The 17181-nt window shown below is 44.4% G+C and overlaps 1 protein-coding gene across 1 annotated transcript in view; it reads right to left on the reverse strand.

Annotated features, from left to right (window-relative positions):
- znrf1 (zinc and ring finger 1) overlaps positions 1–16091 on the reverse strand; it is a 56018-nt gene extending 39927 nt beyond the window's left edge. The window contains exon 1 of the mRNA XM_083916247.1: positions 15002–16091. Coding sequence (XP_083772373.1) covers positions 15002–15395 — 394 coding nt within the window. The 5' untranslated portion in view covers positions 15396–16091. The remainder of the gene's footprint in view (positions 1–15001) is intronic.
- Between the last annotated feature and the right edge of the window lie 1090 nt (positions 16092–17181).

Consider the following 17181-nt stretch of genomic DNA (forward strand, 5'->3'; position numbering starts at 1 on the left):
GGAGCTCAGAGGGTCCGTATCATAATTACCTAGCCTGGCTATTCCGAGACCAACGTGCAATCTCTGGGAATGCTGCTGTCGTTTTCTTCTGCACAAGAGGCGGGTACAGCTCAAAATGGCTGCACGCAATTGGACAGTCCTTCAACCAATCAGACCAACGATCCAGATGATGTTCTCCATTCGTTATGGCCACCAGCGGGGCTAACTTTTATCAAAACAAGTCAGCAGTAAAGCCAAAACATCCTTTCTTTGGAGGAATTGGTCCAGGGCAAGTTTCTGCTCAGTTTTCTAAGTAAACTTGCCACTGAAATCATTTGAAACTGCAGTGACAGCTTCATCAACGGGTAGCGTTTGCTGCGTTCCGGTGGCCGCCATGTTGAATGTAAATTGTAAACACAAAATGCTTGTGAAGATCCTCTGTCATTATGGGATTTAACCAGCCAGTAGCGCAACAGGTGAAAAAATCCAGCTTAGTGATTGGATCCACAAAAAAAGGGAGTTCCTTTTATCACCTCCATTTTGTTTTTTTGGCATCTATTATAGGAGCAGGAATTGCATTCAGACCTCTACAAATATACACAGACACTGTAGATAATAACTGGATGCGACATCAGTATTTGTACTTTACCTTTCTCTCTTATAAACACACACACACACACACACACACACACACACACACACACACACACACACACACACACACACACACACACACACACACACACACACACACACACACACACACACCCACCATTCACCTCGAAGAGCCTCTCTGTGCCACAGTCAGACAGGAGGAAGCCTGATCGTCAGCAGCCTACCACTGTCATGACCATAAACGGCAGCCCTGGAAACGGTCGGCTTGATTACATCACAATTTACAGCTAACACAACTCTCTCCAACAAACTCTCCTTACCTTACCGGAAAGACCAGCAGTTTCCATGGGAACAGGACAGAACAAGAGAAAGAGAAAAATAGACAGAGAGAGATGGAGAGAGAGAGAGAGAGGGGATGGGTGCTGGAGGTGTGGAGACGAGAGAAACGGAAAAATGAGAAACATGTCTATTGTTTTCTTTGTCTCGCAAAGAGGAAATGTGACCTTAAATGGAGAGAGAGGGAGGAGAGAGGGGAACCGGGAAATATACCAGTATATATAATAATTACACTGAGAAAAAGAAAGGACAGGGCCTCAGCTTGAAGACACTGTGGCCTGTGCTTAGGGCCTGTATGATCCGGCGTCATCGGGGGTTAATTTAGGATGTTTGCGCTGAGAAAAGTCCCTGAAGGCTCCATCAAACCCTCAGAGGCCGTCTTTCCAGAGAACAGGGTCGGCCTGACAGGGATCAGTAAACAGCATGGTGAACATAACTCCCAATCACAGTGCAGCTTCACACACACGCCATGTTGTTCCTTCAACAGTGATTTGGTAAAGATGAGCTGTTACATGCAATACTTAAACTAGGGCTCCAACTTCAGCATCAATTCATCCATGGATTAAATTAGCAATGAAGTGATGTATCATTCATTCATTCATTCATCTTCAACCGCTTATCCCGGGGTCGGGGTCGCGGGGATGCTGGAGCCGATCCCAGCTGACATCGGGCGTGAGGCGGGGTACACCCTGGACAGGACGCCAGTCTATCACAGGGCACATAGAGACGAACAGAGACAGACAACCATTCACACCTACGGGCAATTTTAGACTCATCAATTAACCTAACACGTGCATGTCTTTGGATTATGGGAGGAAACCGGAGAACCCGGAGGAAACCCACGCAGACAGGGGGAGAACATGCAAACTCCACACAGAAGGGCCCCAGCCGGGATGCGAACCTGTAACCTTCTTGCTGTGAGGCGACAGTAATAACCACTACAGTTCATCAAAGAAAAAAAATGATCAATAATTACTTAACACATTATTTTGTTTTTTTTCTCAGTTTTTCTCAGTTTTAATACTTTTGAGAGCCAGGCTAGCTGTTTCTACTTTTAACAATACAATGCAAGGTACCACCTGCTCATCAGGAGTGATAATCTTTCATATGCACACTCAGATGTAGATGGCACAGACCTCTGGAGCAATGTGGGGTTCAGTACGCTGCCCGAGGACATTTCGACATGTAAACCGCAGGAGCCAGGGATCGACCTTCTGATTAGTGGATGATCGCTCTACCTCCCGAGCCACAACCACCCAAAAACTTATTTTTGTAGTTGCATCACCAGGGAGTTTAAAGTCTCTGAGAACTAGAGTTCTGAATAAAACTTCTGATGTTCTTGTTCAACCGCACAACCCTGCGTAGCATCTTAATCTGATATTATGCATGGAGGCATGCAGATTGTTTCAAATGTGGTTTTATGACAGTGTTGTGGCTTCTGTTGTTCTGTCCATTTCATATTTTTAATAAGGAAGAAAAGAACAGAAGTGCTACTGTTTTTTCACTATCATTTCTTTATCGATACAAAGGTTGATTGTTTCTTAATGAATTGGTTGGTCTGAAGCTGACGTCTTCCAGTCGTTCGTTTTGTCCAGCCAAAGTCCAAAACTTAAAGATATGACAATTTATGATCCGTCAAGACAAAGAAAAAAGCTTGAACTAACATTTTGTTTGGTCTGTTTTGCATTTTGCTTGAAAAATGATTTGGCTAAACAACTTTGTTAAATAATTCTGTGGTAAACCGTCAATATGATATAAAACAAAGACATCAGCAACTCTTTACATCTGAGAAACTAAAAACATTTGCCATTTTTTATCAATAAATTACTCCAATGATTATTGTATTATCATTGCTGGAATTGTTGCACAATCAATTTTAGCATTGATTTTGGCCACATAATATGAATAATGACTGAACTATCTTAACCAGCGAGTTTTTTCTCCTACTCTGTTGAGTTTTTAAAGGCTATTCTGGGAAACCGTCACCTGCAACACTTGATATCAAAAAATAACTACATTGTACCACATTAAATTGATGAAATCTGACATTGTTTGAGGCTTTATAAGGTCTTTTTCTGGAGCTTTCACCGTATAGATCAGCCAGATGTATCCCAGTAGTTTGGCCTGTACACAGCATGTTTGAATGCTGCTACCTGTCCCTGCTTGGCTTGCTACCCGAGTCAGCCGTTTATCTTTAGAAAGTCTTTTTGCTCTGCTATGACGACATTTAGGCGCTGTCCATAGCAACAGTCGCTGTGCCCACCGACTGCCACGGCGACCGCTTTAGCTCTCGCTGCTCGTAATTGGCCAGGCTGTCATAATTACAGCAAATGTGGTGTTGACATGCAGCCACACGACTGATGCAACCTTTGATGCCCTTTATACCTTTTACATGTTTAAGCTGCCTTCAGAGACCGTTCCAAATAAGGTCCAAAAAGTGAACATATCAATAATCTACTCCCAGACTGCCTGTCTTCTCCTCCTTTTCTCACACTGTCTCATTTTTTCATGACCTCCTGCTTCTTTCCTGCAAATGTGTGCGTAAATAGCATTTGTGTTTGTGCATGCGGTGAAAGTCATCCAAGAAGGGAATAGTGAAGTTGAGGCGACATTTGCAAAGGTGAGGGGAGTGTATGTTTATGTGAAAACCGACGCGTGCATGCAGGGTCTGTGCGTGTCTAGAAAAACGCCAGTGATAGTCGGCTATGTGGTTGTCACAGCAACAAAAACCCATCACCAAACCTTGCTCACAATCTCTCTGTCTCATTCTGCCCTTGTATGTATGCAGAATGTGTATGTGTCCTCATATGCCTTCTCTGAGTTAACAGGGAGGAAAGAGAAGAGGGAAGATGGGGAGAGTGTGAATGTGTGCTTGTGTGTGTGGGTGAGAGAGAGAGAGAAAGAGAAAGAGAGAGAAACAGAAATAAATTGCAGTGCTGACCTATATTCTCGTATCCCGCAACCAGTTCAGCGGCACAGATGTTCCCCCCAATCCCGCGAAATCCAGCCACAACACCGACTGCGTGGACGGCAGTGGCCGTGTGCCCCTTGTATGTCCCACGTAAATTACGCATCAGCGGCGTATTTATTTGTTTGTGTGTGCTACTGCAGTGTATGTGTGGGATGATCTGGGATGATTTATTTCTGTGCTTAAAGCAGCACTTGACTGATTTCAGCCTCAACCCCATGTACACATTAGAGTACATCGATGTACAGATGTCAATAATCTGTATCTGGTAGGTACGGCTCTTTTCATCCCTCCAAATCCTAAACCTGATGATGCAAGCACAGGCCGAGCAGCAGAAAGGAAGAGTTATTTAAGGCCACAGACCTCTCCAATCATTCTCTCTACCGGAGAGAACTGGGAGATGTTTTTCTTTATGCCTGCACATCCCATGGCTGCATCATCACAAGTAGGACAAACAGCATATAGAGGTTTTCCAAGTTCTGAGGTGATCCGTCTACATCAATATATTGTTTTACCATCTGCGGTACTGTTTTCACCTTATGAGTCTGTGTGTATCATCATGACCCGGAGAAACCAACGGTAGCAGTAATTAACACAGAGGCGGTCTTAAGTATTTTGCCAGATATATATGTCTGTCTATCTGTCTGCCTGTGGACAGATTTTGTTGCCGCGATAGCATCATAACCGTGCAAGATACAATTCCAAAACTTTACAGGTGTGTAGTGGAAATCAAAACAAAGGTCAAGGTCGAAGATGGGTGTGGTCCAAGCAAGGGTGGTGGAAGTAGGGAGGTTGAAAGTAGGTAAGGGGCTTTTTCACTTCACCAGTCACGAGCTGGACTCTCTGACCTTCAGGCCAGCACTGCCATCATCCAATAAGAACTGTTCACAGTGAGGTGAAGGGATGAGGCAGTGTCAGATTCTTACTATTATATCTAAATGTATGCATTTGCACTGGCCCTCCATGAATACGCCGGAGAATTAGCGTCTCTATTCACACATGGGCTCACTTGGAGATTAGACTGTCTAGATAATTTCAGGTTTACAGTGCATGTGTGAAAGGGGCTCTTGTCACTAGTGACCCTATAATGGCTCAGCAGTTTGTTCAGTCTACATGCACACATACATAATAGTGAGCTACTGAGCTACTGCTGCTTGAAGTGGCAACCGTCTTTGTCTGGAGAACTTGCTTTACCGTTTCAAATGTGTTGAGTTAAAGTCTAACCGTGTAGGCCTATCTGATCGGAAAATCGGATTTAGGTCTAGCGCCCGCTTAAAAGTATTGTTGAAATGAACAATTGATTTGTGAATTGACCCATGACTGCTGTTCAACCACATTACAAATAGACCTGGGTGACACCGGTTGTGCTGCTGGGAGTTTTGTGAGTCATCTGCAAAGAGCTTTATTGAATCGTTTCAAGTTCTATTCTCCTCCTTTTGAAAACAGGCAATGTAATGAAGCGTTGAAAATGCTTTTCCACTTACAAGGCACCGCTGGGGAATTTGCAGCCAAGGTGGGCAGGGATTAAACATGTTGGTCTGAAACAGAGTGCAAATGCTGTATTGATTAAGCACTGATGCTGTATTGACAGGACGTGTCAATAAAGAGGCAGGGGGACCGTTGGTCTGAGGGACTGTGGTTGACTGATGGATATAATGACCAATGGTTGGCTAAAGCACTGGGTTGTACAGTAAAGTCAGTTATTTGTGCTTGTGCTGGGTTAAGATCTATCCCGTCTGGGTCTCTATCAGTCTGTCTGCCTCTCTGCTAATATCCTCTGATTGACTGTCTTTTGGTCACTCAGTTAACTCTAGTGTAATATGTAACATAATGTATACAAAATGTAACATAAACCATCCTCTATGGTGTTGTTCCTTATACACTACTCCTGTGTGTTACCTGCCAGGGATTTTCCAGCCTTGAGCTCCTCCGTTGACACCACCAATCATGTTCCAACTATGTTGACATTAACTGAATTTTTTAAATGTCAACGCTCTTCATACTATAAAAGTGTGCTTGTTGCAAATCATTTTACATAGTACTGTTTCTTTTTTATACAGATTTTATAGCTTTGTTATGCCTTTATTTGACCATAGAGCTGGAGGTTGATAGGAAATGGGGGAAATAGAGGGGGACATGTAGCATAGGGCCGCAGGTCAGAGTCGTACCCAGGCCACTGCAACAAGGACTTTTAGCATCTATCTATGTCCAGTAGCTGTATATCTGTATATGTCCAGCAGCTCTCTACCAGGTGAGCTACTGGACACCCCTGCTACGATTATTTTTCGATGTTTGGATCACTTTGTGATCTCAACATTTCTACAACTACCACATGGATAGCAGATGCTTGACGTTTCAATCCTTTATCAGCTATTATGTCAACTCCATAACTAGTTCAACCATTTATACGCACATTCATTTTAGCTAATTATGTTTATCCACTAGGTGACTTTTAACACTTCTCCGCTCTCACTTGCTGTCTAGTTTTCACACATCACACATTTTTTCAAAAGTCAAATCATATCATCTGTATTAGTTGAGCTACTCCACAGCTTGCGTCTCCATACCGCGCCCTCCAGTTACACCACAGTGATATCCCAGCACCACAATGAGATTCATTATTTTCCTTTAATAATTTTTTTCTGTTTTCTTCAATGGTTCATCCTCTCTCCCTCTCTATCTCTCTACCAGCCTACTCATTCTGTCACATTTCGTTTTTTTGACATATTACAGCGATTCCTGCCTTTAGTGGCAGGTCGGCAGGTTTACACCCTTTTTAACTGTCCAGTCTTTCATACTTGTCACTGAAAGCAGATGTAGAACATTGGGTCCAATCAAAAGCAAAAAAGATGATGTTATGGGACAAGGTTTTTGTTTCTACAACTTCAAAGTTGTAGAATTTTTGTATGAAGTATGAGCTGTACACCCTCTACTGCACGTAGCTACAATCCATCCACACTGGTAATTCCATGAACTATAAAATATGGACAGTCTCTGTGACATCACTCTTAGGTTTCTGAAGAGCAAAAATTAAACTCAAAGTGGTGACAACGCCTGATCCCAGCTAATCCAAAAATGGGCAACAAGGTGGAGTGGGATGGAGCTGAGGCAGGCCGAATGAAAGCTAGTCTATGCTCACTACCTGTGACGGCACCAACCTACCACTCAAAGCTGCAAATCCTGTTATTTGAGTCGGTATCTGCCAGATAACTGATAACTGATCGGTGCATCCCTAGTGTTGAATGAGATTTGGCGAGATATAAAACTGAACTTTGCTGCAAAACAGACCCAACATGTTGTCTACATCTTTCAGCCACCTGTGTCTTTTTTCTTCTTTACGTCCTGTATAGTAGAATTGCAAAAAGTTACATACACAACTTACAGCTCTCTTGTTTTATTCCAGCTGAATTTTATGGTGTAAGCTACCAATTTTACACGGTGCAGGCCAGTCAAAGGTGACACTAGACCAGGAGTACCCTCATTTATAATTTTACGTAATTTTTATTGGTACACAACAGCAGCTGATCAACAGTCGGCATCGGTATCTTACTGGTGTTAGAACATAACCATGTCAGTGGGGAGTGGTAGCCTATCTGTCAATACAACATGAGTGACACTGTTTATGGGTGGCATCAATTGATCAGCAGTGGCATATACCACTAAAAAACAGCATATGCCACTAAAACAAACCAGCAGCCACTTTTAGAATGACTGCTTGGTTGCATCACACTCCACCTACTTTCAGTTCTCTTCTCAACCACTGGAATATAACACATTTGGTAAGTTTTTCCAACTATCTACAAATTGCCAAGAAAATGCAATTAAGAAAACTATTGAAATTAGGACTGTGTTACAAGAACACTCCTTTCCTAATCAAAAACACACACAAAAAGTTATTGAAGCAGTTCATGAAACCCAGCTTTATCAGTGAACCACAGACAGAACACAGAATGAGACTACAAACCCTCCCTGTGAGGTCTGATACACACACATGCAAACAGCCTTATGTTCTGTCAACAGAGGTACAGTGAGACAGAGATGGGACCAAAAGTAAATCTCTTGTAAACATGTATGAATACTAAATCCTCAAACTCATTCCTGTTCCTGAATTAGCAGCAACCATTAAATACGCCCTAGCTTGGCTTGTTTGACCTCTGCAGCCGACAAAAGATGGATGGGAGGAGGAGGCAACTTGACTCCTGCTGCTCTGTGTGTGTGTGTGTGTGTGTGTGTGTGTGCGTGTGCGTGTGCGTGTGCGTGTGCGTGTGCGCGTGCGTGTGCGTGTGCGTGTGTGTGTGAGGATGCAAGGAAGCAATCCCAAGGCGAGACCGCATAAAGTCACATTACAAATGCAATTGCAAGGCTCTTGCTGGTCTGTGTCATGATTAACATTAGCCTTATGAACGCATCTCTTAACATCTGAATGGATGTTCATCAACACACACAGACATAGACACACACACACACTCCTGCATCATCACAACCTTTGTCGTGAATTTTAAAAAGACAATCTGTTCTCCCTAGTGACAATGATCTTCAGTCTTATAGCCCCCCTCAACTCATCCTCCCTCTTTGTCTCTTGTTCATAAACACACACAAACACACACACACACACACACACACAAACACAAACACACGTACACACCAACCTCCCAAGGGCGAAAAGGGAGAGAGGCACCTGTTGACTCCTGCTGCTGTGTGTTTGTGAGTGTGTGTTTGTGCATTGTGGTGGGTAACTATGTCAATGTCCCTCCCTCAACAGCAACTACTTTGTGAAAAATCTAAAGGTCAAGGTCTGAAGTGACTTTTTCTCGATGTCTCACAAACACTCCACATGAGAACATATTGTAACTGTATGTACACAAGTCAGTGTCTCTCCTCAAACTGCAAACCACGTTTGTGTGCATTACTCATGAGATAACGATCGATTATTGTCTCTGTGCATAGCAGCAGAAGGAATGGCCGGTGTGGGATGATTTGGACTTCATTGTATAGACCCCCCTCTGTCAGACACTATATGCACACTGGTTTTGAATTTATTCGTTTGACATTCTTCTTAACATGGATTGTCCTGTAAAATACCTCATTAAACTACTAAGGGACACTCTTAACCCCCTTTCCTCTCACATAAAGTGAGAGTTTGTTTTCTTGTAGTAAAACTAAACACAAACATAAAACTGAAATAATACATTTCTTCAAACTAGATTTTAACTCTTCATGTTTAACTAAAGCATGCCAGTGGAAGTTGTGCACAAACCATGTTGACACATATAATAGTAATCCTCAAGCTTTTGGGGCACCTGGACCTCCAGGATCCTGGGGCAGGTTAGTTGCTTTCCCACTTGACAATACAGTCTTGGTTCTGTGACTTTACTTGATGAATAGGGGTGTGACGAGACCCTCAGCTCACAAGACCTTAGCGCCTCGAGCTGAAAAACCTCAAAAGGAAAGCACCGATGTCATTTAACTTCACAGCAAAATAACAGTAAGCTAAGGAGGGGTGAACAGTGGTTGAATAGCCAGAATCAGAAAAAGACTCACCTGCAAAAGCGCTCTGTCTGATCTGGATTCTTCAACAAAAAAGGCAGTGCAAACCAAAATAAAGGTTCCATGAATGCAGCATTTAAATTTTATCCAAAAAAAACATACATTATCTGTAACCGCTAATCCCAGTCGGGGTTTCAGCAGTTGGCTTTCGGCCTTGTGCAAAGGCACCTTGGGAGTGCAGGTGAACTCGCACCTCTCCAGCTACCAGTCGACACTCCATACTTGGTCCGTACAAGGACTTGAACAAATTAAATTAAAATTATGTATGAATTCATCTTGACATTTTTTTGTTTGCGACACCCGAAAGTGAGCGAAACTAGCTTTAGAGCACTTTTATCAAATGCCAAACTTTACAGCAGAAATAGACATGCTTCAGCCTGGGACAACTGATTTCCAAAGCTTTTTGAATTGCACTGTTCATGACAAGTGTACAGGGGGTAATTTTTTTTTGTGCATGTGCCTTTGAATTATTCAAAAGGCACATGCACAAAAACGTAACGTTATGTGGTGAGTGAGTTCTAGTATTATTGTATTCAACTGCCTTATTTGTTGTTGCTGTACACAAGTTAGACCCAACACTGCTGCAGGCCTCCATCCTGATGTGACCCCTTGTGCTGCATTTGCGCCCACTGAATCCTAGTTAATACATATGGTTGTTAAGTAATTCCATCTCGAGGCTGCTGCTGATGGCCCTCCTCCCTTCGCCAATTTGTCTAGCTAGCCTCTTAACCTTCATCGTTAGCCTTCGCAAGCTTGGTAGCACTGAGAAAGGTTTAGATCTGCTCCAGTCATATTAATATACTCCGCCATTTTGCCCATTTTTGGATTACCCGAGAGCAGGCAGAGACTGGCACTGCCAAGATGGTGATTGCCAGAGCCCCCAGGAGACGCCCAGTCTGAGCTTCATTTGGGCTCTTCAGAAACCTATGGGTGGATTATATTTTCGGTAAAATGTGTGTCTAGATCAGTGCTGTCTGACTGGACAGATGCTTCAGAGTTTTCAACAGTTTTTCCCCCTTGGATCTTTTGGCTATATCCACAATGTGTATCTTGTATCTCTTCCAACTGCATTCTATGACCCAGTCTGATCCAAAGGCAAATTAACACTAATAAATAAAGACCAACAACCCAAACAATACAATACTTATTTAATCAAATGAGATTCAAGAATGATCTGATATGATCCTCAACACTCCACACCATCAGACTTTTCAGCACTGTCTGCATTTTCATTACAGCACGATCGTGCAGAAATAAAACTGTTCACTGTGATATATTACATATCTCAAGGAAGGTTAACTTCTGTGTGGGAAACCCATAAACAAACTCTGTTGTACTTGTGACACTGCTTCAGACTAACGTGATTTCACTTAACTAGGCTGAACCATGCAGAATTCCTGGTATGGGCCTTTTTTCATGGCACATTGGAAAAGGGAAATGAAGTGTAATGTCATGGTATTGTTACTGTAATACCTGGAGCAAGTCAAGTTTTCTTCTGTTGCACTTGTGCATTTCTGTAGTTCGGCTTCACATGAAAATGTTCAAATAAACCATATTTCAAAAAGAAAAAAGCATTTTCATGGTCCGCGAAAGGGATTTCTCCCAGCATAAACAAGCGTGAAGCATCATAAACTGAGGCACTGCATTTGTTAAGAGAGTGAGTATTTCTGTTTGGGTTGTCATAAAGATAATCCCACAGGCACAGTCCCAACCAGACTGGAGTAATTCAGCCCACAGCCTTACAGTGACTTGACCGTGAGGGTGTTAGTCTTTCACTTTAACACCATCCCCTGAAACTTTCCGTTCTATTCTCTGATGAGTGTTGTGCCACAGTTATATTTACCACAGGGTTTTCGTTGTGAAAATTACCTCAGTAACTAAAGAAGGGGCTCAAATCTCAAATCTCTGCTCATGTTCATGTAACTTTTAACTGTACTAGCAGTCTGTGAGGGTTCTGCAGTGAGCTGGGTCATTGCCGTCGCTAATAATTTAGCATGTGACACATTCCCTGCTTCAACTGAACAATGTTGAAACAGTCTTTGTTCCACCCACCAATTGTCTAGGGTCGCTGTTGCTTACTGGAAAACCACAATGCTGGGAAACAATATATCTGAGGGTTGGTTTTGTGCCTAAAGGTATGAATGCATGGATGAAACATTTCCTGAGTTTTCCAACTGGTTTGGTTTTGTAAAGACAAAACTCAAACAGTCCATACATTTTAAACAAAAGCCATGTGGTTAGAAATGTAGTTTGATTATTGGGCAAACAGTGAAAATGTTAGGTTTTGTAGATGTTGGTCTTTATCTGAAGCGCAATCAGCAGACTATAGAGGACCCAGAGAAGTAGCGGTGCTTGGGTCCGACAGCTTCCACATTTAGTTTTAAAAAGTAAAGAATTGGTGTTAAAATGTGTCTAACTTTAATTTCTGTTTCCACATTTCCTTACAACATAAAGATGGATGCTTTTTATAGCCTAGAGATGGGATTGACAGAAATGAGGGCCAACGGCCGCTCCTGCCCGGGTTGCTCGACAAATTATGCAGGGATGACAACATCCCTGAGAGGATTGTGCATGGATGTCTTGAAAGACTGCAGGTATTAAACAACTTTATAATACAGTCATTTTGAGGAAGACGCTCTGCCATCAGACAATCCTATCCGAATACAGCTTGCTCTGATGAGATGATAAGCTACCAGCTAACCAGGCACAAAAAATGGAAAGTTTTTTAACCCATGAAATGGTACCTTTCCTCTGATTGAAATTAAGCACTCCAGAGTTCTCTGGACAGCAGTCCGAGATCCCCCCGTTAAGTCCGCACCAGAGTTTGATTATGGCGTTCACACCAACCCAAAGAACAGCAAATGCTCCAGGGTTTGTTTCAACCGGGCTAACCGGACGTAAGAATGCAACCAAAATGACATGAAAGTCTTTTACAGCTCTGGTTTCCCATTTTAATTTGCCATACCAACACAAGTTATACATCCAGGGGCTGACGTCACTAGCATGGTTATGCTAATGGACAACAACTGACCCACGACCAAAGGTTTGCAGGAGGAAATCGCACTTTAAAGCTTGTGTCCCTTGTGTCTGTTCTTCTTTGAGGCTGGATGCATAATACTTTTCACTTTCTTTCATATGTTAGCGAGTTAAAAACATAATTTATTATATTTATTAGCTGCTATGCTACAAGCTACATGCTTTTAGCTCATCTACTAAACAGGGCAAACACAATGCATTTCCTCTGTGCTGCAGCTGAAGTTGAACCGGGATGAACTTTTGTTGTCAGACTACACATGTTTTCTTGCTGGAGCCCTTTGCAGTGGCACCCCACTGGGCCACCGCAGAGGTCTCACTGAAATAAATGAGGACCCTGGAGTTTTTTGACACAACAATACCAAGTTCAGAGCGCCGCCTACGGCAGCCAGGTTTCCAGAATGAACTGAACATCATCAAGAAAATGGGACATTTCTGCTGGAGTTACGAGAAAAATAAAAGGTCACGCTAAGCCGTTGGAGCAGAGGTCTACGTGGAAAGAAATGGACAAAACTCCCTTTAAGAGCATCTTAATCTTGTATTACAGCATTTAAGATGTGACATTTTGGTCATCAGATATAAACTCTATCTTGTAAGCTTATTCGCCTCCACCCATGACTGCACACATATTCCAACACTGAGAAGAAGAATAACAGATTGAAGCTGCAACTTTCTCTTACAGAGACTTAAGAGTATTGTCAGTCCGGCCCTCTTCCCGCCTCAGATGATCCCGTTCTCGCCTCAACACTCTTTTTAATGGGATCTTACCTGAGGCAGAGGTGTGCTGCATCTATCACCGACAGGTCTAAAGCCCCCAGCACTGATATCCAACATGTTTTTGAATTAAATGTGGTTAATTACTTTCTATTGCATACCTCCATCTCCTGCGTTGCTATGACTTCCTGCAGTGTGGTTGACATTAGCCTCACCTTTTTAGCCGCAACAAACAAGATAGCAGCTGACCACGCCCATATGACAGTCCCACAGTTGTAGTGCACCCAAAAGTGTCTTGCTACAATGCAACTTTAAGTCATATAAGGTGTTTGAGTGCTGAACATTGGTGTTTCCTGAATATTTTCTAATTCCTGAAGGTTCCTCTTTCAGACATGAGCACCTTCCTCCATTTTTCCAATCTCCAGCTGCCTGTTACTTCGTTATCTCCTTACAGTTCATATGAAAGCACATCAGAGTCGCTAGGCAATGTAGGAAAAAAACAGCTGAGATGTTGATGTTCTAACTCGCTGTTCTCCTGCTGTGAGCCGGTCAGGGCTTTGGTAATGAGAGCCTGGGGACCTGGCTGAGCCTGCCGTGTGTGTGTGTGTTTGTGTGTGTGTATGTGTGTGTGCGTGTGTGCGTGTGTGTGTGTGTGTGTGTGTGTGTGTGTGTGACAGAGAGAGAGAGAGAAATATTTCTATAATTTTATATGAGAACGGTATTGCTGAGTGTTTGTGTGTTTCTGTTTGTGCAGTTGGAAGGAAACCAGCTGTGGCCATGTGGTTAAGGAGTTATTTGAGTGTGTGTGTGTGTGTGTGTGTGTGTGTGTGTGTGTGTGTGTGTGTGTGTGTGTGTGTGTGTGTGTGTGTGTGTGTGTGTGTGTGTGTTAGTGTGTGTGTCAGTGTGTGTACAGGTGAGTGTGTGTGCGTGTACTCGTTGGCCTGACAGGTTCCGTCACACACAGGAACATATTGTGGAGCCCGTGGTAAGCTCATGATAAGCATAAACAACCCCCTCAACACTCCACTCCATGCTCTCCCTCCCTTCCTCTTTTCCCTCCCTCCCTGCCTCACCTTCCTCCATCTCTTTTCATCCATCTTCCTCCCTCCCCTTCCTCTTCTCTAATCGCCGGGCTAATTGACTCAGCCAGATTTGGCAACAGGCGTATTAGTGTCATTTCACACAACAAGGAATGACCTATGCAGACAGGACCAAATCCAATTTCCCATACACACACACACGCACACACACACACAGCAAATATGTGCCTCTCAATTGATCAAATGACCTGTTAACAGCACTTTGATGTGAGTGTTTGACTTAAATTTAACTTTGAACTTTGAACTGAAGCTTTAGGATTTAATTTTAAACGATTTCCAGCAGAAACATGTCCAGCGTGGAGCGTTAAAAACTGATTTGTGTCCAATGTCCTGCTGTTTTCTGCTGGCCCTGTAGTGTCCACCCACCACAGCCAACACAGGGGAAGAACCTGAGGGAAACATACTGTAACCTGTTTTACACACAGGTCAGCTTGTTTTTTCTGCATTTCTTTGTTTCACTCAAAGCATCCTCAGAGCTATCATGAACTTCCTTTAATAGGAATGAAATTAAATGGTCTCACCTATGGAAATATAGGTCTAGGGGGAATAGGCTACATTTATGTTTTCTCTGATGACTCATTTTTCAAAGTCAAACTCAAATTCTGCCTGATGGGTGTCAGTGTGTGTGTGAGTGTGTGTGTGTGTGTGTGTGTGTGTGTGTGTGCGCGCGCGCGCACGTGTGTGTGTGTGCATGGCAGATCGCCCTTACCGCTGTGCGCGCTGAACCAGCGGGGTGCGATGTGCAGGGGCAAGGTGTCAGCCAGCGACCCCCGGGATCCCAGATAGAGCACCCCGTCCGTGTGGTGCCCTCCGCCCCCAGTGTCCTGGTAGCCGGTACCGTGAGGGGTGGCGGTAGTGCCCCCTGACCCTCCTCCGGCTCGATCCGAGTCCGTCCCTCTCGGGGTGTAGAAGCCGAAGGGCACGGCGGGGCTATGCTCGATGCCCATCCCGGCCACGGAACTCACCGAACGGCTCCGTAGGCCCATGGTGCCGCTCGGCCGGTAGTGGCCGAAGTGGGCCGAGGGTGGCACTGCGCTGTCATCCGTAGAGACACCAGGAAAAGCACCCCGGGGCCGCCCCGCCGTGCTCTGCTTTCCCCCCATCCAAAGCGGGAGACAAATGGGTGGGGGTTCTGGCTGGAAACAAGGAGGGGGCTCGGCTCGATCCGCAAAGGGTCGAGAGAGCCGAAACAGGCTGTCGCCCCCCTCCCCGCGCTCCTGTCTGTCTCTCGGCCGGCCTGCCTGCCTGCCTGTCTGTCCGTGTGTCTCAGCAGGCTCGTCAGCTCTGACTCTCTGCAGACGCAACAGCCCGTTCCGCTGCTGAGCGGAACATGAGCCCGCCCTGACGTCTGGATTCACCTCACCCGCAGACAAAACCTCGACACAACTGGGGGGACGGCTGACGAACGGAATGACGCCTAGAGCCCAGAATGACAAACAGATGTACAGCACACTCCCCCTTGCTGTCCCAGGTGATTAAGACGGCTGTATCATCGCAGTCGGGACGCAGCAGCAACACGTTTATCCCGCCCGGCCCGGATCACACTCAGCGCCGCAATGTTCACTCCGCTGCCCTCGCCTCATCTGATCTCAGGCATCGTGACAACTGTTGCTGTCCGTCTCACCGCCCAAAACGACGGTGTGCCTTTTAGAAAATTAATAATAATTAAAAAAAATGACGTTGCCGTCCGCAGTGTCAGGTCCGGTCCGGTGGGCTCCAACCAGAGGTTGCCTTTTTTCTCGGTGATCGGGGTCACAGTGAAGCCGCTCCCCTGCGCTCCAGATCGGCGCTCCGCTCCGCTGCTCTCCGCGCCGCCGCCGACGCCGCCGCCGCCGCTGCTGCTGCTGATACTGGCCAGACAATGGAGGCGCTCAGTGCGCACGCCCGGATCATAAATACAGATAGGACAGGAGACATACAGGGAGAAGGCAACAATCAAGGGGATTAGGTTTGGAAATTGTCTGCAGTGCATCATTTAAGGGTCTGAAGAGGTGTGGCAGTGGACACCATGCAGCCCACTTGTATAGGCTTGTCCACACTAAGTCTAAATTGGATTTTGGTCGTTTTTATTGTTTTGTGTTTTTTAACCATAATTTCTGATTAAGAGCAAACATTATAAGCAGAAATCTCAGGTGAAGTTATATGTTTAAACATTTAAAAAGAGTAATTTTTTGAGCAAGTGTGACACTCAAAAAGTATTTTTTTTATAGGTTAAACACATGTCCGACATTTGACACAGCCTATTTGAAGGACAAGGGGATCCCCCCATTGACTCCAGTTCTTAATTCATCCGTTGAGTAATATAAATATAGTTAGCCTTGCTTGTCTCATTACCCTTGATCCTGCTCTGCTCCCCCACACCTCCAGCCAGCATATTGTTGTCATTACCAAGTTATGCACAGCTTTTTCCACCATATGCTAAATTATTGGGATTACTGGCTCACATGTTTTTTTTGGGATTACTTGGTCTAATCCTGAGCATGTGTATGTGTGTGTGTGTGTGTGTGTGTGTGTGCGCGCGTGCGTGTGTGTGTGTGTGTGTGATCACGCAGTTTTTGGCTCATTGTTTCTTCACAATAACACACAGTCTTGTACAGTCTTCTTGACCTCCCTACTCAATAATGTAAACTATGGTGAAGTACTTACTGCAATAGGTGTTCCTAATGACAGCAGGCCTATAAAAGGTCCCCTCTCTGCTCCCCGGGCATTCATACACACACACACACACACACACACACACACACACACACACACACACACACACACACACACACACACACACACACACACACACACACACACACACACACACACACATACACACACACACTCACACAATCACACACACAATCACACACACACACACTCACACAATCACACACACAATCA

The sequence above is a fragment of the Echiichthys vipera genome, assembly GCF_963691815.1.
Source record: "Echiichthys vipera genome assembly, chromosome: 7".
Classification (NCBI taxonomy): domain Eukaryota; kingdom Metazoa; phylum Chordata; class Actinopteri; order Perciformes; family Trachinidae; genus Echiichthys; species Echiichthys vipera.